Genomic DNA, 22,697 nt, shown 5'->3' on the forward strand with positions numbered 1-22,697 from the left:
AGCTACTTTACATTATATCTCTTTATTTTTATAGTGAAATATTGTTTTGTCTTCCCCGTGAACGTAGGCATAGCCAAACTACATATATTCTTATCTCATTTGTTTATATGCTATTTTATTTTTTTGCCATTCATTTTTTTGTCTTTGTTCTAGTAAACTCCTACTCAATCCTTCTTTTTCATAGCATGATGTTTATATTGATGGCGTCCTCTGTACTCTCTTAAAATTTGAGGCATCCATGTTCTACTATTTATAGAATTTGAAGCGTTGACTAATCGGTGTCCCCTGTCCAATGGACTTCTCCAGGATCAAGTTAGCTGGGTAGCTTAACTGGTAGAGGCATTCCCCGAGTCATGTGGGAGCCCACCTCAACCAAAGTCATAGAAGTCATTATCACCTAAAACTCCAGAGGAAAAATCAACTCAACCTAACCAGACAACAACCAAGACACCAAGTTGAAGGGTATGAAATGAAACAAAACAAACACATGAACAATCAAATGCATCGTCAAATTAGAGAAGGGGGCAGTAGAAAAGAAGATGAATAAGTGATTATCACTTGGTGTAGGCGAATCAATTGCAACCCGCGAAGCACGTTGACATGGGGAAAATTAAGTTCATGCATCACAAACAAAGTTTAAGTTTCCAATGTTCCACAGGAACTAGAAAGCAAAGAAGACATTTTACGCAATGCATAAATTAATGTAGTTTCATGATTGAAGAAGCATCCATAAAGGGCAAAAAAAAAGATTCATGTCGATCGTAGTTATGATATTAGTGGCAACAACACCAGTTTAGCAAATTAGGTTTGCGGTTCACTCTAGTTTTGACTGCTGTTAAATACAATATTAATCCATCTTGTTCTGCTTTTGTTGTGTGCTCACAACTTCGATTTTTGGTGCATGAATTTTTCCATGTGTTTGTTTGAATGTTAAGAAAGATGTGTCTGTCTGGTCGAGGCTTCTGTTGTATGATTCCTATTAAGCTCCTCTCTCCTACCGTTTCGCACATTCGTGTTGAATTGCTAATTTGGATTCAGATAGAAATGCTACTTGTAAGATGAAATATGAAAGCTGTGGAAAAAGAAAAAGAAAAGAAAAGACGGCGGCGAGGTCTCACTGCAATCACTTGCTTGGGGTACATAATGTATTTAAAAACTCTTGCTATGTACTATTACACTATATTTTCAGGTACAGATCTCATATTGATGTCTATTTATCATGTACTTTTCCTGTCATCAATATTTTCTTTGATATTAGATGAACATTTTTTAAATTTTGTTGTTGTTGTTGTTTGTTTTTTTCTTCAGTTTCGGTACGTAGTATAATGAAGTAATGCATGAGAATATGTGGTGGCTAGGGCTTCTAATTCTATGGTGATGGCAACCTCATTCTATCCAAAAAAAAAAAAAAATTTCCCTCATTATTTTAGCTCTAAATTTTTTGATCACTAAATCTATTAGCTTTCAAAGTTTTCATATTTGTGAGATAAACAACATTGACTTCACGCTTGTACAACGGAATTACATATGGAAATTGCAAAGGCACCTTAATTTTATTATGTGACTATTCAAATGGTGAACTAGATAATTATATAACTGATGAGAATATCAAATTTAAAATTAATTATCGAAAGAAATTAAAAAGTATATCAAAATTTAAAATTAATTATTGAAAGAAATTGCAATGGTACAAAACTACTATAGTATTAGTATCTAAAGTATGTTCAATCATTAAAATGGTAAAAGGGACAGATATTGTGTTGAATTGGGTCAAATCATTGTTGTATCTTCTCTATAAATTCCCTAGATTTTGCTTGATCCATGATTTACCTATCCCATATAATGGTGTGGTCATTAGCTTTCACAGACTTTGCATTGATTAGATAATATTTGCACACTAGAATTATTCGGTGCGGGACAAATCAACTCCCATCATCCCTCTTTATAGGCCCCTTACAGAGCAAGAATTATAGAATGAGATTCTAAAATACCCTACCAAAAAAATATCTAAAATATTTAGAAAGTCAGTGTACAATAGGATTCTAAATAATGATACACAAACATATACAACTCAGGTATGGAGAATTCTAAAATGTATTGTCATGCAAACTATCCAAGAGTTTGAAGTGTTCTAAAATGCATTGCAGTGCAAACAATCCACAGCATCGTTAAAAAACAATTGTACAGTAGTATTCTAAATAATACTAAACAAACCTTTCTAAATCATTTTTAATAAAAAGTATCGGACACTTCTACAGAGTGTTAAAGTTCGAGTTCATGTAAATGCAACACATAATACACAATTTAAATACCGCTTAAAATATAGTTAAATTTTAAGTGACAAAAATTTCAATTATCACTGAATGGTTAAATTTTAAAAAGATATAAAATAAAATAAAATAAAATTTTATTTTTAATTTTCATTAAAAACTTTAGCACTTAAAATTTAACTTTTAATATTTAATTTTATCAAACTACTACTTTTTGGTTAATACATTCGAAATGAACACATCACATGCTCTTTGTTTTATATACTTAGGGGTACATGGACAAAAAAGCCAAATCTAATTGTTACATAGTCACCTTATTTGTCATGTGACTACTCAACTTGTGAGTTAGGTGACTGTGTAGCTGATGAGAGTATCAAATTTAAAATTAACTATTGAAAGAAATTAAAAAATATATCAAAATTTAATATTAATTATTAAAAGAAATTGCAATTGTACAAAACTTATATAGCATTATTAGTATCCAAAAATCCATTTCTTATGCATCTCTCATTGAGTATGTTCTGACACATTAAGATGGAAAAAGGTATAGAGACTATGCTTTGAATTGGAGGTACACATATTTGTATGTACCAGCCCAGATAATTTGAAATCTTTTCTTCATCACCGAAGTTGTATTTCGACGTTGTATTTTCTTATAATAGATTTTGCTCAATCCATGATTTACCTTTATTAAGTTATTTTGATAAGTTAGCGCTGATGTGGTCGTCCGCTCTAGCATACTTTGCATTGATTAGAGAATATTTGCACACTAAAATTATTTGGTGTGGGATAAATCAACTCCCACCCTCCCTTATCATTGAACGACCAAGAATTATAGAATGAGATTCTAAAATACTCTACCAAAAAAATATCTAAAATATTTTAAAAGTCAGTGTGCAATAGTATTCTAAATAATGATAAACATATACAACTCAAGTATGGGGAATTCTAAAATGTCCAAAAGTTTAAAGTATTCTAAAATGCATTGTAGCAATCCACAGCATCGTTAAAAAACTATTGTACACTGAGTTTCTAAATATTTTAAAACAACTTTACAATAGTATTCTAAATAATACTAAACAAACCTTTCTAAACCTTTTTTAATAAAAAGTGTCGGACACTTCTACAAAGTGTCAAAATTCGAGTTCGTGTAAATACAACACTTGACACACAATTTAAATACCGCTTAAAATATAGTTAAATTTTAAGTGGCAAAAATTTCAATTATCAGTCAATGGTTAAAATTTAAAAAGATAATTATCACTAAAACTTTAGCACTTAAAATTCAGCTTTTAATATTTAATTTTATCAAACTACTACTTTTTGGTTTGTTTTATAATACTTAGGGGTGCACCGACAAAAAAAAAACCAAATCTAATTGGCTCTCAACGAATTCATAAAATTTGAATTGAATTCATAAAATTTGAATTGAATTCAATCCAATTTGACGAGAGCTTTAAATCAATCCGTGAGATATTGAATTTGATTATATTAATTTTACGAGTTTCTATAAACAACCTAATAATTTTTTGTAGCCCAATATAAAATTGAGATGAAATAATTATAAAATGATGAAGAACCCTATTAAAGCATCAACCTTGTGGCAGATTAAATCAAACCAATATTTGATCAAACAGTGCCAATGTCAATTTGTATGAAATAGGAATTTATTTTATCATTTGGTACATTTTTCTTTTATTGTCTTTACAAAGATATTATACATAAGAAAATAAATAACAAATGTATAGACAAATTTTTTATTCCATATCTTAACCGTATTTGTATTTTTAAGTGTTTTTTTTAATAAATTTTATTATACTTCTACGTTTTAGACATGGCAAACTCAAAATGTTCGACTTCTTTTTCTTTAAATGATTGACATTAAACACATTATAATATGCAATGAACAAAAATATAATTATAATGACAAGATAAAAAAGTAATAACATCATATAAGAAATATTTGAATAACTTCCATCTATAATATAAATATTATAAATTAATCAAGGTTCTATAATTGTCTTTCTCAATAAAACATATAAATAAAAATTTATACTTATATCGATTGTATCACTCTACTCTTTTAGAATTTGAGGCATCCGTTTTCTATTATTTATAGAATTGCTCTACTCTTTTAGAATTTGAGGCATCCGTTTTCTATTATTTATAGAATTGCTCTACTCTTTTAGAATTTGAGGCATCCGTTTTCTATTATTTATAGAATTGCTCTACTCTTTTAAAATTTGAGGCATCCGTGTTCTACTATTTATAGAATTTGATGCGTTGACTTACCAATGTCCCCCGCCCAATGGACTTCTCCAGGGTCAGGGTAAGCTGGGTAACTTAATTGACAGAGGTATTCCCCAAGTCATGTGAAAACCCAAGTTTGACCCCACCCCGTCCTCTCCCTCCATGCTATGTTATAAAAAAAAAAAAAAAAAAAAAAAAAAAAAAAAGAGACTTCAACTAGAGCAAGAGAAGTCATTACTCCCTCCGTCCCATTTTAAAAGTCCATTTCGAGAACTATGACTCACAGAGGGAGAGAGGGGGAAACCTAACCAGACAATAGCCACGACACCAAGTTGAAGGGTAGGAAATGAAACGAAACGAAACGAAACATGAACAATCAAGCGCATCAAATTAGAGAAGGGGGCAGTAGAAAAGAAGATGAATAAGAGATTATAAGTTATATAAACTATGTGTTAGATCAATTTGCCTGCAGGCAAATAATGTTTAACGAAATATTCCACCATAGAATATTAGTCAGAATATGGTTGTTATAGAGGGTTTTAACAAAAAACATAAAAGAAATTTATCTGCAAAGTTAGGTTGCATAGAACATTGAATTCAGCAATACTTTGCACATCAAAAGAACTATCCTAATACTTTAAGCAAGCTTGATTAGCCAATGCAGCATCGCGTTACTTTGATTACCCAGAAACAACTTTGAAGCAGTGCCCGTGACCATATCTCTAGTATGGCCTATACCTCAAATCTGCGCGTGAAGGTCTCCCGCTACCCATGCCATAGCCCCACTGCAAAACAAAAAATATTAGGTCATTGTTTTTTCCCCTTCCTGTCAAGTATCTTTAGTAACAACTAACAAAGGTCATGTCATGTATTTATTTTCTTATACTCACATCATCAAAATTCATGCTTCCATACATCCTGCCAAAGGTACGCATAGGACCGCCATAGCTGCCATATGGTTCGGGATTATCCATCATTAAATTGCTGCTATGACCAACGGCATCATCATCATCAATTGGTGTAGCCGAATCAATTGCAACCTGTGAAACAAGTTGACATGGGGAAAATTAAGTTCATGTATCACAAACTAAGTTTAAGTTTCCAATATTCCACAGGAACTGGAAAGCAAAGAAGACATTTTACACAATACATAAATTAATGTACTTTCATGATTGAAGAAGCATCTATAAGGGAAAAAAAGATTCATGTCATGGTTAACTATGATGTAAATTCATCATTTCCAGTCAGAACCAAGGTACGACTTGGAAATTTAGAACTGTATCTAGCTGTGTACTGCAAATAGAATCTTAGAAGATCAACAGACAGACCCAACAAGGACAACTTTTGCCATGTATTGTTATATATAAAATCACAATACATACAACAAATATTACTTTAAGATAAGCTATTGTAACTTTTTATGGCTTAATATAATATTTGTATTCAACGGATCAGAATATTCAATAACCACCCCGTCGTACTAACAAAGACATTAGTCAGGGCAGGCAGAACAAAAATATGCATGCATGTACATACTGACATGTTTTATGCATATGTAATTATGATGGATTCCTCTACCTCTTATGCTCATTGTTTGATAATGCTTTTCCATGTCAACCTTATCCAAATAAAAGACTGATCAAAATAATCCTTATTATTATTAAATATATATATATATATATATATATATATATATATATACACATTTTCCCTTATGAAGAAAAGAAAATCATATCTAAAACATCCAAGGTTTTTTTTGGTCATCTGGTTCCACGAGACAAAGAAGTGTGCCACCAATCTATTAACTTAACCTCATTTTTAAATATATAATTTGTCCAAGATGTGCAAATATCTTGAAGAAGTGTCCTGTGTGTTCCAAAGTGTGCGACACAGACACGATTTGTTCTTAAAAGTGTCCGTAATTACTAAAATATGCATAGATGTCAAGCTGGAATTCATATAGCAAAATTGCATCTCAATTTTTTTAAATCACAAATGGTATTGAAAATGACTCTACGATTAGATGGTAAATTCAACAAATATCAAGATCATATTCAAAACTTTGGTGTATCTACGCCCATAATCCAAGGTATATATCGCAACGGTGCCATGAATTTAAAAAATAAATATTAGATAATAGGTAATTGTCAAACTCGTTTAAAATATGAAGAAATATGTGGAGACTGCAGTCATGGTGACATTGTTGTTGCAATGAGTCAAACAAATTATGAACCTTGTCAAGAGTCTGAAACTACAAACCAGATATCTTTTAGCAAACTACAAACCAGATAACAGGAAGAAGCATCAGATAACTACAAACCTTGTCAAGCATCAGGAAAATAAAAAATGTAAATGAATCGGTCAATCAAAAGAGCTTCCCACAAACATCTTTTAGCATCTCTAAACTTGAATTCTTAAAAAGAATGAACTCGTCACTCAAAAACAAATAAAAAAATAAGAAGATGGTAATCACAGTTAAAGGGAACACGCAGGAATATTCTTCCAATATAAACTTTCCAAATGTTTTAATATAAAAAAAAAAATTAGAAAGATGAGTAAGATAAATGACAATTTGGATGATAAAGGACCCTTCCATTTAGTACCTGCTGTCCACATATTTCATGGGACCTTCGAGACACGCGATCTGCTACACCATCCTCAGCAAAGGTCACAAAACCAAAACCCCTGTGCCCAGTTCTCTTGGGATCCTGCATCAAACAATCATCCGTTTGCATTTTAAAGAGAATCCATCTAATTGTACTATAAGAACCACTGATAACCCACCTTCGGGACATAAACATCTAAAATATGGCCAAATCTTCCAAAATACTGGCGAAGATCATCAGCACTTGCCTCCTGAGGAAGCCTCCCAACAAAAATCTTTTTGCCCATCCCTCGAGAGGAATCCCCTCCTAAACCAAAATAGTGAATATGAATGCATGCTTAAATGCTACCCAGAGGAACTGCACGAGTGCATATTTGCAAAGGAACCTACTTCCGTAAACAGAGCCTGGATGATCATATAAGGTAGGAGCACCTAACGCAGCATATCTAGTTGCTGCAGTGATATAAGCATTATATGCACCATACCCACCACCTACTGGCATTCGGCTTACTGGTCTGAAGTCGTCCTCCTGGGAATTTAAAAAAAAAAATTCATGCAGCAATCATCAAAAGAGATAAATAAATTTAAACATCAACAAGAACACGTTGTTGCATATCAAGAATGTGTTCATTAACCTATGAACAATCCAAGACATGCAATATGATCTTCGGTTTATCAGAAGTGAATTAAATTTCAATCTAAAAGAATTACAAGTTTTCAACTGGCAAATAAAAACAAAACATAATCAAAAGTGAGAAGTCTAGTGCTGCGATTAGTTGCCTTTGGAGTTGCTCGGTCAACAACTATGGTGGAACCTCCCAATTCATGAGTTTCAGCAATCAGATTGTCCACAGATTCTGCAACAAAACCATTTAAAAATAAAACAGATGACTCAAGTTTCAAATAAACAATAATATAAACCAATAATTTACCCAATAATAATAATAATAATAATACCAATAATTTGCTACAAGCACACTTCCTGGTTTGGACCCACCACACATCCCCTATTTTCTACAATTTTTAGCTTTTTTTTTTTTTTTTGATAAGTAAATATATATTAGAAAGACGTTCAAAAGGGGAACGCGTCCCTAATACAGAAAAACGAAAGAGCAAATGCCAAACCTATGGACCAACAGAGTCATCGATCGAGGAGCAAGCGCTGCCTCTGACATAACAGAAAAGAGACCGTAGGATAAAAGACTTAAGGTTTTGCAAAAGACGATTCCTTCCCTTCAAAGTTTCTGTTATTTCTCTCTCCAAATACACCACCAAACACAATGTGGGGCGACCCTCCAAAAATCACAAGCATGACCAGAAACAGGGCATCTTCTCCAAGCATTAATTAATTGGAAAGAGTGCTTAGGCATTACCCACTGAACGCCAAAAATACTGAATATGAGATTCCAGCAATCAGATGCAACAGGACAATGCATAAGAAGATGGTCCACGAACTCACCATCATTTTTACAAAGACAGCACCAATTAACAATGGTATTACCTCTCTTACGCAGATTATCCAATGTTAAAATTTTTCCCCAAGTAGCAGTCCAAACAAATAAGGCAACTCTAAGAGGAGCTTTAGAGCGCCAAATACACTTCCAAGGGAAATCATATCCAATAAAATTAGACAAACACAAGAACATGGATCAAACTTCGAATCTATCATGAAAAGAGGGAGTCCACAAAATATCATCACAACCTCTGCCAACATCTTTCTGTCTATACAATAGGTCCAAAAAGACACAAACTTCAGTTATCTCCCAATCCTAAAAGGAACGCCTAAAACGCACATCCCACGTAACTCCACTGTTATCAAGATGATAACAGTCAATTACATAAGCATGCTTATTCTCGGCAATGCTAAAGAGACGAGGAAAAGAAAGAGACAACAACTGATCACCACACCATAAGTCTTCCCAAAATCTAACATACATACCATTACGAACCTTAAACCGAATATGGGTGGAAAACACATCCCAACCTTTCCGAATGAACTTCCAAACGCCAACGCCCCCGGTAATAGAAACAGGATGAGAGGACCAACCTCCACTCTCTTCCCCAAAACGACACGAGATAACTCTTCTCCATTGTCGATGACGTTCTTTACCGAATCTCCACAACCACTTCCCCAATAAGGCTCTATTGAAAGGGACTAACTTCCGGATACCTAAACCGCCAAACTTCAATGGTTTGCAAACCTGTTCCCAATTAACAAGATGATACTTAAACTCCTCTCCTTTTCCACCCCAAAGAAAATATCTCTGAATTTTTTCAATTCGTTCAGCAACAGAACACGAGATCTGGAATAGAGATAAGAAATATGTGGGAAGGGACGAGAGGGTGCTCAATAAGAGTGACCTTCCCCCCTTTCGAAAGATACTATTTTTTCCACCCCGCCAATCTTTTTTCATACCTGTTAATCACCGGATCCCAAGTGCCCACTATCCTAGAGGAGATTCCCAAAGGTAAGCCCAGATAAGGGAGTGGAAAGGCACCCATTCCACATCCAAGAACAGCAGCTAAAGTGGAAATATTAGAGACCTCCCCACTGGGACAAGCACACTATTTCCAACATTAATCTTAAGACCAGACACTGCTTGGAAGCATGTAAGAATGTACCTCAAATACCTGAGTTAGGAAACATCAGCATCACAGAAAACCAGGGTATCATCTGCAAACAACAAATGGGATATCTCGATCTGGTTAGCAACATCTCTACTAACAGTGAACCCCCTTATGTAACCCAAATTCTCTGCTTTTTTCATTAATTTACTCAATCCCTCCATGACAATAAGAAAAAGAAAAGACGAGAAAGGATCTCCTTGTCTCAAACCACGCGAACTCGGAAAAAAACTAGCAGGAGAGCCGTTCACAAGCACAGAGAACATAACTGATGAGATGCAAGATTCAATCCATTTTATCCATCGATCTCCGAACCCCATTCTCCGAAGCAAATAAAGAAGAAATTTCCAATTCACGTGATCATAAGCTTTCTCGATATCCAATTTGCATAAAACACCAGGAACTTCACTCTTTAACCTGGAATCGACACATTCTCCTACAATAAGAACAGAATCTAAAATCTGTCTACCACCAACAAAAGCATTTTGTGACTCTGAGATGATTCCATCCAAAACAATCCGCATTCTAAAACAAGGACCTTGGCAATAAGTTTATACATACACCCCACTAAACTGATTGGCCGAAAGTCCTTAATGTCAGAGGCGTTGCTCTTCTTAGGAATAAGAGCTATAAAAGATGCATTTAATGATTTCTCGAATGTGCCATGAGAATAAAATTCCTGAAAAGTGCCCATTACCTCATTACGCACCACCTCCCAACTCTCTTTAAGAAACCGCATAGTGAATCCATCTGGCCCTGGAGCTTTATTACCATTACAACTGGATAACGCCTTAAGAACTTCCCCTTCAAAGAAAGGAACCTCAAGCATATCACTATCCAGCGTAGAAATAGCATTGAAGTGCAAACCATTAAGTTTTGGTCTCCATTCCAAAGTCTCAGTATAGAGTTGCTGATAAAAAGAAACAATACCCCCACGCACCTCATCTTCTTTCCACAGCTCTGAACCATTCACACGAATACGCCCAATATTATTGTATCTTCTATGAGCGTTAGCAAGTCTATGAAAGAATTTAGTATTACGGTCACCTTCTTTAAGCCACAAAGCTCGAGATTTCTAACGCCACGATATCTCCTCCATAGTAGCAATCTCAGCAATAGTTGCCTGACAAGACGCTTTTCTAGAGCGAAGAGAATCCGTATCTTGCCCTGTCTCATCAAGACGATCAAGATTAGCGATATCAGCCAGGACTCTATTTTTCTTCCATTCAAGATTTCCAAACACTTCTTTATTCCATTTCTTAAGCTCAGATTTGAGAGTCTGAAACTTCTTAGCAAGCACATAGCTATTAGAGCCAATAAGCGTTGTTTCTTCCCACCAGGACTAGACCTTCCCTTGGAAGTCCTCAGCTCTCAACCACATATTTTCGAAACGAAATGGAGTCCGTCTAGATCTCATGCCTCAACAATCAAGAACTAAGGGCACATGATCAGACGTGACTCTAACCAAAGCTGATTGAGTGACATCTGGAAACTTCTCCTCCCAATCTCCAGAAATTAGGAATCTATCAAGCGTCGATAAAGTAACTGGGTCTTTGCCATTAGACCAAGTGAAAGTTGCCCCTTCCAAAGGCAAGTCAATAAGAAGGTGACCATCAATAAAGTCAGAGAACTGGGTCATCTCTGAAGACCACCTCCCCCCTGTGGATCTTTCAAATGGAGACCGAACATAATTGAAATCCCCGCCTAAGCACCAAGGCAACGGCCACAAATCCTTAATGTAACTGAGTTCTTGCCAAAAAGCAGGTCTAACACAGTCAATAACGGGTCCATAAACTCCAGAAAATACCCAACTGAAGTTATCATCTTCCATCTAAAACACGCAAGACAAAGAAAATAGCCCTTTCCAGATATTCGTTCTAGACATCCATCTACGATCCCACATAATAAGAATACCGCCTGATGTACCATAGGCGTTCAAAGCTTCCCAATCCACGAACCTACTTCCCCAAAGGCTTCTAACCACGGCATCAGAAATAGAAGCCAACTTGGTTTCTTGCAAGCAAATAACATGGGCATTCCATTTCTTCAAAGCAACTTTAACCACCTTTCTTTTGTCCGGATCATTTAATCCACGGACGTTCCATGTAATAATTCGTATCTTCACTGAGAACCAAAGATAATTAGTGCCCCTCCTCCCTGCTTCCCACTTCTAGTCCTTCCCCTTTTTTTATTCACCCCATCATTCCCTTCGTAATTGATATTGGAAATAAGGTTCTTAACCTCCTGATCACCTTTCCGATGTGCATGTTTCTTATTTTTAACAACTTTTGTGCTTTTAAAGGTCTCTACATTATTGTTTCCTTCCACAATATCATAAAGAATGATTTGTGTTCGATCATCATCTCCTTCCGAGGAGACACCCCAAGCTTCGCTGACCTCGCCAATATTATCCAACACCCAGTCCATACCCATGTCGTTAACTGTCTCTAAGCAATCAAGGTGCACAGTTGCTAAGGGTTCCATAATGTCCACATCAGATTGATCAACATCCCAGGCAAGAGGACAAATCTGTTGAGACTGATCATCAAAGTCCTCCCCTTTGCTTTCAGCACAGTTCTGATACAAGTTTAATTGCAAATTCAATTATGTTCCAGTGTCATCCATAAAAAAATTTCATTAAATCATGGGTAGAATTGGTCCCAGTCACGGGGGGTAGACCATTTAAGCCTTTTAGAGCAGCACAGTGCTTGAGTTTATTAAGTAAAGTCATGGCTAAATCATCTTTCAGTTTAAAATGAAGGTCTCGACCAACACAAACTGTCACCCCGTTAGAACAATCAATACTTCCGGACTTGGACATTGAAGACGATGATCCTGCATCCCGTGGTACAATAGCTTTAGAAAAACCTCTCTTTTGATCCAAACGATCCTCCACTCCACCTTCACCATTTCCCAGCACCTTACTCGAAGAAGGGGTAAAAGATGAGCTCTTAGGAAAACCTGGAGAAGGAGAAGGAGAGCGTACTACCCATTTCTGTTTTTCAGTACGAGTCCATCGAGTACCTTGTCGACTAGCTGAACCAACTGGTCGTCTCCACTTTTCTTGTACGAGTCCATCGAGTACCTTGTCGACTAGCTGAACCAACCGGCCGTCTCCACTTTTCTTTCTAAGTCCAACGCTGAAATGAAGAAGAGGAGAGAGTTTGATTTTGGGCTTGAGTTTTAACCTGGGCTTTCCTTGGATCTGGGTCATTAAGAACTAAAACAGAAACTGAGTTTGGTCCTTTAATAACCCGTCTTTTTAGTATGGGCTGGCTTAGGCCCAAAATCAGGCTTGAGCCTTAACGCTTTAGTTTGCCCATAACCCCTCCGGCCCAAATCAACTTTAGGCCAATCTGTGCGGCCCAGCCCATTTTCCTCACCAACCCTTGTAAATAAGGATAGTGTGGAATCTGGAAATGAAACTCTATGAGCGCCACGTGTAGAGTAATTATTATCAGCTGTGACGCGCGTAACCGGCGCGTGTCGTTGACTTGATCTTCCTCGTACCCATCCTTTCTCCGGCATATGAGTAGGCCTTTCGCCGCCTTCGATACTCTCTGTTGAGGGAACCAACACTGGCGCAATTTCTTCCCAAATCGCCACCTTGTAGCAGAAAGTATCATCATTAATAAACACAAATTGCGGACAAGTCGATCCTATCCTCACTGTAATACGAACACTCTCGGCATCCTTGGTTTCATCGGCAACAGCTCCCACAAATCCGCCGCATAACTCCCCTACTTCAACAAATAGGGCATGACACCATAGATGAAGGGGGAGCCCAAACATCCGGATCTGTTTGAGTCCTTTTTCTCTAAGGACGCCACAACATCCAACCCTAAAAGACCACACATCGATCCGTAGAGTTGCAGATCCCCAGTGACGTCGTCCTTCCTTTTAACACACGTTGGGCTTCGGCCTGAGAAGGAAACCTGAAAAGAAGCATCGAATCAAATAATGGAGTAACCCCCACACCACAGGACGTATTCCATGCTTTCGCGGCCCATTCCTCCACACGATCACAGCCCCCAACTTCCTTATCAAAACGACCAACCAAGCAAGATGAGAGTACTGATTTCCTCCCTCCGACGGACTTCCCGTCGATATACAAAGACGGTCCTCAGTGCAGAACAGCCGACTTCACATCCCCAGCTAATGAAATTCTTGGAATCCTTGCAGTTTAAGTAAGATTTCATCGCGGAATAAAACAAAAAAAAAAAAAGAAGAAAGAAAAAGACAGTCTCTATCGCTGTAAAAATCGCCCCTAGTGAGGTGAAATCGCCCATAGTGACGTCATTGCGCATTACTAATTAGAACTACAATTTTTAGCTTTTTAACAACAAAAATCAAGATTACATGCAGATTAAGTTTGATTACTGTTAATTTATCATTTTCTTGCAATAATTTGTTGAAAGATAGTCATAACACATTAAAGTCTCTGCAATTTCCATCTAACTGAAAACATCCCAAAGTCATAAGAGTCAAAACTCTGTAATACTTCTAGTTAATTACAAAAAAAATAAATAAATAAAAAAATAAAATAAAATTTAGGGTGGTCAATCTATTGTAGTACAAATCCAGTCATCATTCTGACATCTAACAAGCATCCAAATAACATGTCCACTTCTTTTGGGTTCTCAAATCTCCAAACGGCTCATAACAATTTAACAATTATAATTTATACATTATAATCATAATACATTGACTGAAAGATGGCGCTTGATGTAGTCACTACAATGTTTATAATTTTGTTAGTCGAACTAGTCCAAGGTCTGCGATATGCAGTGCAGAAAATTATTGATATTAAGATGCATCATCAAAGATATCAATACCATTTTATATATATGACAGCATCCCCACGCATATATACATACAGGATTGACGTGGTACACAGAAAAGCGAACTTCAACTTCGATTCTGATACAAGCCTAGTCAAAATCCCGCAACACAAGCAATAGTGGTGAAAATTAAAATATATAATATATGAAATTGTTTTCAAATTATGTTATACAAAAGAGAAAAAATAATTGATAGAGAAATTCACATCATTATTGCCAATCACACATTTTTCACATCATTATTGAAAAATTACTTAAAAGCAGAAACAAGCAAATAAGTAGAGGATATGATTTCCATGTGCCCACCATGTTCATTTCAAACTTCAAGTTATTTGTGAATATGATTTTTGCAAATATTTAATTGTTTTTCCTAGATAAATATTCCATTTTTTGTTTAACTATGCATTTGTGGCAATAAATTTGGTGCAAAGTACAAACTATTACAGCTAACAACGCCTTAAAGTTTAACTTAAAAGTCATTACTCATATAAATTACCCTTGCATATTCAATAAAATTCAATTAAAACATGGTTTTATTCAATTTTGAAGTTAAAACTAGCGTATTGGTTCATTTTGATCATGTTTCTTTGTATTGAAAAATTTTCGTGACTGCGATGCCAGTTACAGCCTGAGACCGCGATTATGTCAGCAACAATGACAGCATTTTAAAACATTCCTTAAAATATTAAAAAGTAACAAAGGGCATGAAACAGTAGAGTCAAGCTCACATGCCATAAACGAATAAGGATTTATTAGAATATTTCAGATATCATGGATGTTAAAAGGTGCAAGAAGTCTACTTAGAAAAGGTAAAATTGAAATAAAAGTTTCTATATGCAAGGTAGATGCATCACATATAAAAAATGTAATTAAAGTTTATCAGTAGGGGTACTGTAATTGAAAATCAGTATTGAGGGAAAAATAATAAGTACTGGCATGAACATAATCACACCATTTTTTATGGCATAAAGGGGACACAGGATTGAATGTTTTTTTCTGATAGGAATGTTTATTATAAAGTAGAATGAACGCAAATATGGAAGTGTCACATGGAAACAGAGACTGCAAGAGTCTTTTTAATATAGCAGGAGCCAAGCAACTGCTTTCAAAATCTAAGGCACAGCTTCATAAAGAAACAAAATATGGTAGAATCTCACACGTCATTTTTGCCATCTCATAGCCTAAAACTTTAATTTTTAACAGACACCACTAGAGATATAAGGCGCGAATTTAAGATTTCCTAACCAGCACTTGCAAAAGTGATAAACCCAATCCCGCGATGTCCTTTGGTACTTGGATCCTGCAAAATAATAACAATTATATGAAATCATATTACAACCCGGAAACATATTATAATGTGCCAAGAGTACATTGAAAGAAAACTAACACAAATTTGTGCATGTATTGATGCACATGAATATACAGCTATATGCAACTTTCAGAGAGAGAGAGAGAGAGAGAGAGATAAATTCAACCTTTGGCATGTATAAATCTGTTATATCGCCATAACTCTCAAAATAACTGCAAAATAAATAAATAAATCATACAGCATCACACTCAAGCCTGGTCAAATATTACCATTCAATGACATAAACAAAGTCCCACTGTTAGTTAAAACAGAAAAAAGCACCTCCGGAAGGCAGCTTCTGTCGCATTTGGCGGAATCCTGGCCACAAATATTCTGGTGGCTTTCTTTGATGACGCCTTCATCTCCTCCTGCCAAAAGTAAAAACAACATTTTCAATAGAAAAGTCAGAAAAATGTAGAAATTTAAATGACAAATTAGACAATAGATATATGATTAATGCATTGCTCAATAAATATATGATTAATGGAATAGAACCTTTGGCATTGCTATCTTCACTTCAAGCATTCTATTGCCAAGAAAGTGCTCACTTGATAATGCATTCTGCAGTACACGAGAGAGAGAGAGGAAAAAAAAAGTTTCCCATCAGAAAATTACAAATTTGAAATTGTATCCAGGATCAAATTCATAAGAACAATACATAAATATACCAAGAAAAGAGAAGCTCACATGGAAAAGCCACCACTATCCATGGAGCACAGATACTTCTATAATGGAGTCATACTCTTATCATTTTTTTTTTTTTGATAAGTGGAGCCATGCTCGTATCTTATTCGTATCAGATACCAAGACCCCTCTGATACTCTCAAAATGCGTCTGATAATTCTTTAGACGTATCCATAATTTCAAAACTTCTTTTTTTTTTTTTAATTGCAATCATGTATCCTCGTGATCATCACCCTCACATCTGACAAATCTTTAACCTTAAAATGCAGCCCTTTTAAAATATAAATATCATCATATAATAATTAAAAATAAACATAACAAGGTTTCAGTACTAGGATTTTTTTCTTGCAGAATAAGAATTGAGATATAACTTTTTTTTTTTAATAAGTAAAAGAAATAAAAATATTGAGATATATAATGAGAATATATCATGTCTATTTAGTTCAAAGTTCCTGTCAATGCAACATAACCTTTAGTTTCTTCATGTGACTTTCAATATTATAAACTAGAAATTCAGAATGTCTAATAGATTATTAAAAAAAAATTGTCATAATACTTTCATTAGAGAATGTTAGACAAACAATTATTGCTTCAAATTTGTACACGAATATATAGGTATTTTGAATTTTATAAATATGTCCATAATATGTATATAGACATATATGTGTGTGTGCATTTGTGTATACAACTATGTAATAATATTTAAGAATTTGTAATATCACCTTGTCCATATTGTGTAGTACACGTACCCAATATCCATATCCTTGCCACATAGGAGTATCACAAGAAAAATGAAGAAATGTGGCAGTGACTAACAAGAAATAAATAAACAAACAAACTTGAGTTACCTTAGCATCCTCAACCGATGCAAATGTTACATATCCAAAACCACGAGAACGACCAGTGGACCGCTCCTAAAACACGAGACAGAGAGAGAGAGAGAGAGTGTGTGCCTTTAGTAAAGAAAAATAAACAAAATTAAGCAACGTAAAAGTATGTTCTTGAGTTAAGAGTATCCACTCTAGAATCATTTATCAATAGTAAATAGGGATAGGGTAAAAGAGGAGGGAAAAAGAAAGGAAAAATCACATATTCTTAAGGGGAGGATAAGAAGCTAAAATAAATCCATTGACCTTTCCCCCTAACTCAATGTCATTCAAACGTCTCTACTAATCTGCATTCTACACTATATACCCCTCAAATATCACACGTACCCAAAGTAGGTAGGATTCTCATGTATTGAATGCAATGATATTGTGTAAGCAACCTAGCATTAGAATTTCAACTCTATATATTGAGAACTCCTATATCATAAATCAATGCAGTAAGAATCTATGTAAATTTCAAATCAATAAAGGGGGGAAAATATTGAAATAAAGAACGAGGTCAAAATCTATTACTATCCCTTACGCGATGCCCCAATTCACACCTGGCTCAGCCATTATCCATCAAAATATCCAAATTCCCTACACGACTTCAATTCTAAGAGAAATCTCAAGGGTAAAAAGTAATTTTACGCAAAATTATATATATCATATATGTTGCTAAATGACAAGTTAGTGACGATAACATGCATCACATAGGTCACCCCTCTACTAAGCAAAAAATAAAAAAATAAAAAAATAATATTCCAACCTTTATGAAATGTATAGTCTACCACAGCTTTTGGAAAACAGTTAAAATTTTCAAATTTGAGATTCCGGGTGGTTGTGTGCTTATGTATGTGCATAGCATGCATCATATTTACCACATAAAATTCAAACTAGTTGAGAATTTATGGAAAACAAAAGCAATTCACATTATCTAATTTCTTCAATAATACAATGAAGCAACCCTACAACTTACACTGACTAGAATATCAACAAGAATAAACACCTTTTTAGTAAGTAAAAAAAAAAAAAAAGCATAAGCCCATTTGTGAAATTCACATTTATTTTTTCTCATAACTTTCTAGCAATCAAAAACATATCCACACCTCTTTCCAATATTTTTGAAAAAAAAATTATAATAATTTATTCTGTTTGCTATGGACTAATTATTAGAATAAAACCAAAGACTAACCTTCATCACAATACAGTCCTCCAATTCTCCAAATTTGGTCATATAATCCCTCAATCCATTTGTATCCACATTCCACGGGATACCCAAAACCTAAAATATACAAAAACATCATATTGAAGGTATACATATTATGTGTGCGCGCATATAAGAGTAGAATTTCAAGCAACTACAACAAATGCTGCTACATATAATGATTAGACAAATAATATAGGTAGAGACTTACCACAAGCTTTCTATCCGACATTCTCGACAAGTACTACTACAGGAAAATCGAAATGTAGAGAGAAAATCGCTAGCTTTGAGCACAAAAAAGTTTCTCTCTCCTCCTCCTGAGCGCTCTCGATCTCACCTCTCTCTCTAAAAATCTCTCACACTCGACCCCTGCAGACAATAGAGACACCTCTTTCTCACACACAAACATCATCAACATCATCATCATATAGCATAACAAACTCACCAATTTTTTTTCTACCAACTTTTTTTGAGAACAACAAAACCTAGAAAATCAGAAGATTGGAGATTATTGAGAGATTACCCACTCAACTGACCTTTGATCGTTAGGACTTTCAAAACCCTAGACGCAAGGTCTCTCTTTCTCTCTCTACTCTCTTCTCTTCTCTCCCTCGCGCCGCTCTGTCCCCTTATACGCAGCAAACCCTCGTCAACCTGTTCAGCCCCCTCCTACCACTCAAGAGCTAGGATTTGGATATGTTTGGTAGGGTGGGTTGGAAGGAGAAGGGTTACTTCAGTTACCATGGAGTAGAAAGGATAATTTGAACTCCTGATTATGGTCTGATTATGGTCGAGAAAAGAAAGAAAAGGAGAATGATCATGTTTGTTTGAGAAAGAAAAGAAAATGAAATTACACTTTTTTAATTTTTAAAAGAAAAATTTATAAATTTAAGTATGTAATATTTGTTAAAAAAAAAAAAAAAAAAAGTGACAAACCTTGTAACAAAACCTATGTAATATATATATAATATTTTTGGGGTAAATCATTTTAGCCTCCCTGCCTCCGTTTCTATTCTCGTCCTAACTCCGAACTTGCCCTCTCTCTCTCTCTCTCTCTCTCTAACTGCAAATACAAGAATCAGAAGTTCAGAATCCATTTCTTTCAGTATATATATTTGTCTGCAAGAATCAAAACTACAAAACCCATATCAGCATCATTTCAGATTGTTCAAAAAATCAAAACCCAATTTCAGCCATATCAAAACCCAATTCGGGTTCGTCGTTCGCAAGCTTCAGCTGACCTTCTTTCTCTTAACTCAAGCTCGCCCCCCTCTCTCTCTCTCTGCAACTGCTAACTTGTATGTATGGGTTTTGTGTGTAATTAAGGGCAAATTAGGCATAAGATCAACCCGCCCAGTCTCTCCTTCCCTTTCCTTCCATTTCCGCCCATTTTTAGAAGGTTAAGAAAGCCACTGTAGATGCCTTGTGTTAACCCTCCAAACCCTTCCCTCTCCTTCCCTTTCCTTCCACCAATTTTACCCAAACAAAATTTTTTTATAACCCTCCATCACCTTCCCTTCCCTTTCCCTTCAAACCCACTATACCAAATTGAGCCTAAAGTTCAGAGGTATAAATTATATTCTTCAGTGTCTTGCACTACTATTGTTCTTTATTATTATTATTATTATTTTTATATTTCACCAACATTTTGACAAATACCACATTAAAATATTTTTTAAAAATTACTATTATTCACATCACATACATTTGGTCTGTTTTTCACTTACATCCCCAATCGTTTCTTTTTTAATAGTGTCACAACACTTTTGCTTGTAAAATGACATTGTTACCCCTTTTGACTCTATGTTGACTTATCAATATGATTAAAATGGCTTGGTTTGTAATTCTAAAAATAATTCTTAAGAATTCAGAGAATAGAAAATAATTTTTAGAAAATAATAAAATACAGTTCTCTAAAAAGAGGCATTTTTATAACTGAGTTTTCATAAAATAGTTTTTAAAAGACTGAATCAAGTTGAATTTTTTTGTACAGTTTTCTACTTTCAGTTTTCTGAAAATAGAAAATTGTTCTCAAAATTACAAATCAAGTAAGGCATCTTTTATAGTTATATGAAAATAGATATTTTTATAACTGAGTTTTCAGAAAATAGTTTTAAAAAAATTGAATCAAACAGAGGTTTTTGTATAATTTTTAGTTTTCAATTTTTTTAAAATAGAAAATTGTTTCCACATTTACAAATCAAGCAAGTCCTTATACATAGTCTTTAACTTTAAATGTATATATATACACATACACTTGCACTAAACAAAAAGGCCAAAAAAAATAAAATAAAATGACAGCACCAAGTTATCGCAATAGAATAGATTTGGTAATCACTACACTTATTAAAGAGAAATAACTATAATTAATGAAAGAGAATAATTTTATTAATGATTATGAGAACCTGATGTGATTGAAGAACATTGAATAGCTTTCTATTGGAATTTACTATTTAGGAGGACAAATCGGTCAATTTCGGACAACACTCACGAACACAAGGAAAAGATCGTTTATATCGATACTGACAAGATAGTTTTATCAGATAATGAAAATACTCTAAGCATTTCATTAGTTATGTATTAACGTTCTAACAAAAATACTTGTATGCATCAAAATCCCTGAGTTCAGCGAGGTAAATGCATTAAAAGGGGACGAATTTTAGCGGATGGTGCCGCTACAGTTGGTGGCGAAATCGCAAGTGACTCATACAGTTCTTGCAATATTATTTTTTTCCCTTAAAAGAACAACAAAAAAATGTAGTGAATTTAAGTGTTAAAAAAAAAAAAATCAATCTTAAATTCAATCACCATATAATATATATATATAGCTTTTCGTAGACATCACCGCCCACACTGTTTAATTTGCTTTAAAATCAAGACGTTTTGATTTGTTATGTGCGAGAGACACTGTCAGGCTACCACACTGACGAGTTACGGGTGCATAGTCCCACATCATCTGGGTAGAGGAAATGTGAAGTGCTTATATATAAGTGTGTCATCTACAATTGGTTTGAGGCTTTTTGGGGTGAAGTCCAATAGCAAAACCGTGCAGGCTCAGGCCCAAAGCGGACAATATCATACCATGTGGTGGAGTGGGTCGTTACAAATGGTATCAGAGCCTGACCCAGCCGGAAGTGTGCCAATGGGGACGTCGGGCCTCCAAAGGGGGTGGATTGTGATGACCTTGTGGGCGGGTGTACCGTGGGCAGGTGCGAGAGAGCCTGACCCAGCTGGAAGTGTGCCGATGGGGATGTCGGGCCTCCAAAGGGGGTGGATTGTGATGACCTTGTGGGCGGGTGTGCCGTGGGCGGGTGCGAGAGACACTGTCAGTGATAAGCGCTGAATACTGTATATTCAAGCGCCCTAAATTACATTAACAAAGTCCATTAATTGATTATTTTATGTAGATTAACTCCATTTGCATGTTTTTGTACATTTTCAGGTTAAAGTGCAAAAAGGAAGCAAAAATGATGCCTTGTGGAATTTTGAACAAAAAGGGTGCCAATTCTGAAATTCTGGCAGCAGTAGAACCTGACTTTTGTCACCATTTTCGACCTAGCAAACTCAAGAACTGGACTTCCATTATAACATGAAAGATTTATAGCTTTGAATTATCTTTCTAAATCTTCAAACGGTTCATCATTCGGAGCTCGGAGCAGAGAGTTATGGCCTTGTTACCAGAGGTGCGCAGAACTGCCTGGCAGCATTGAAGTACTGCCTTTCTCCCCATTTTTGACCAACCAGACCTGAGAATTGGGTCTTCATCAAAACATGAAGTTTTTAAAGCTCTGAATCAGCTCTCCAAATCTTCAAATAGATCATCCTTCGGAGTTCGGAGCACAAAGTTATGGTTATTCTTCCACAGTGGGTCAGAGATGGGCAAGAATTGCATGTTGCTCATTACACTAATTTAGAGTGCTCGAGACCACCCTTCGAGTGCTCGAAATTCAGGCAGATTGCACTCGGAAATGGCTCAATTTCAGCCACTTGCACATTGGTTT

The 22,697-nt window shown here is 35.3% G+C and overlaps 1 protein-coding gene across 3 annotated transcripts; it reads right to left on the minus strand.

The window, feature by feature from the left end:
* Positions 1-4,938: 4,938 nt before the first annotated feature.
* On the minus strand, positions 4,939-19,499 carry LOC132266896 (uncharacterized). Of its 3 annotated transcripts, none has more exons than XM_059767907.1 (14): positions 19,233-19,499; positions 18,908-19,065; positions 18,685-18,774; positions 17,472-17,537; positions 16,435-16,500; positions 16,222-16,307; positions 16,067-16,112; positions 15,837-15,891; positions 7,906-7,982; positions 7,516-7,654; positions 7,305-7,432; positions 7,124-7,228; positions 5,411-5,560; positions 4,939-5,305 (listed from the first exon to the last, which is right to left on the minus strand). In XM_059767907.1, exons 2-14 carry the CDS (start codon positions 18,926-18,928, stop codon positions 5,243-5,245), a joined length of 1,092 nt encoding a protein of 363 aa, XP_059623890.1. In that variant the 5' UTR covers positions 18,929-19,065; positions 19,233-19,499; the 3' UTR covers positions 4,939-5,242. The 3 variants fall into 3 exon arrangements, with proteins under 3 accessions (XP_059623890.1, XP_059623892.1, XP_059623891.1); XM_059767909.1 differs by having other exon boundaries at positions 18,908-19,086; XM_059767908.1 differs by having other exon boundaries at positions 19,220-19,499.
* Between the last annotated feature and the right edge of the window lie 3,198 nt (positions 19,500-22,697).

The sequence above is a fragment of the Cornus florida genome, unplaced genomic scaffold (genome assembly GCF_030987335.1).
Source record: "Cornus florida cultivar Cherokee Brave unplaced genomic scaffold, ASM3098733v1 CherokeeBrave_3.0.0_Hap2_Chr07, whole genome shotgun sequence".
Lineage (NCBI taxonomy): Eukaryota > Viridiplantae > Streptophyta > Magnoliopsida > Cornales > Cornaceae > Cornus > Cornus florida.

Coding starts and splice junctions, on each gene's coding strand:
- LOC132266896 (XM_059767907.1), bottom strand. CDS start 18,928: ATGTCGGATAGAAAGCTTGTG. Junction 5,561..7,123: donor ATGAAATATGTGGACAGCAG/GTACTAAATGGA, acceptor CTTGTTTCACAG/GTTGCAATTGATTCGGCTAC. Junction 5,306..5,410: donor GAAGCATGAATTTTGATGAT/GTGAGTATAAGA, acceptor TTTGTTTTGCAG/TGGGGCTATGGCATGGGTAG.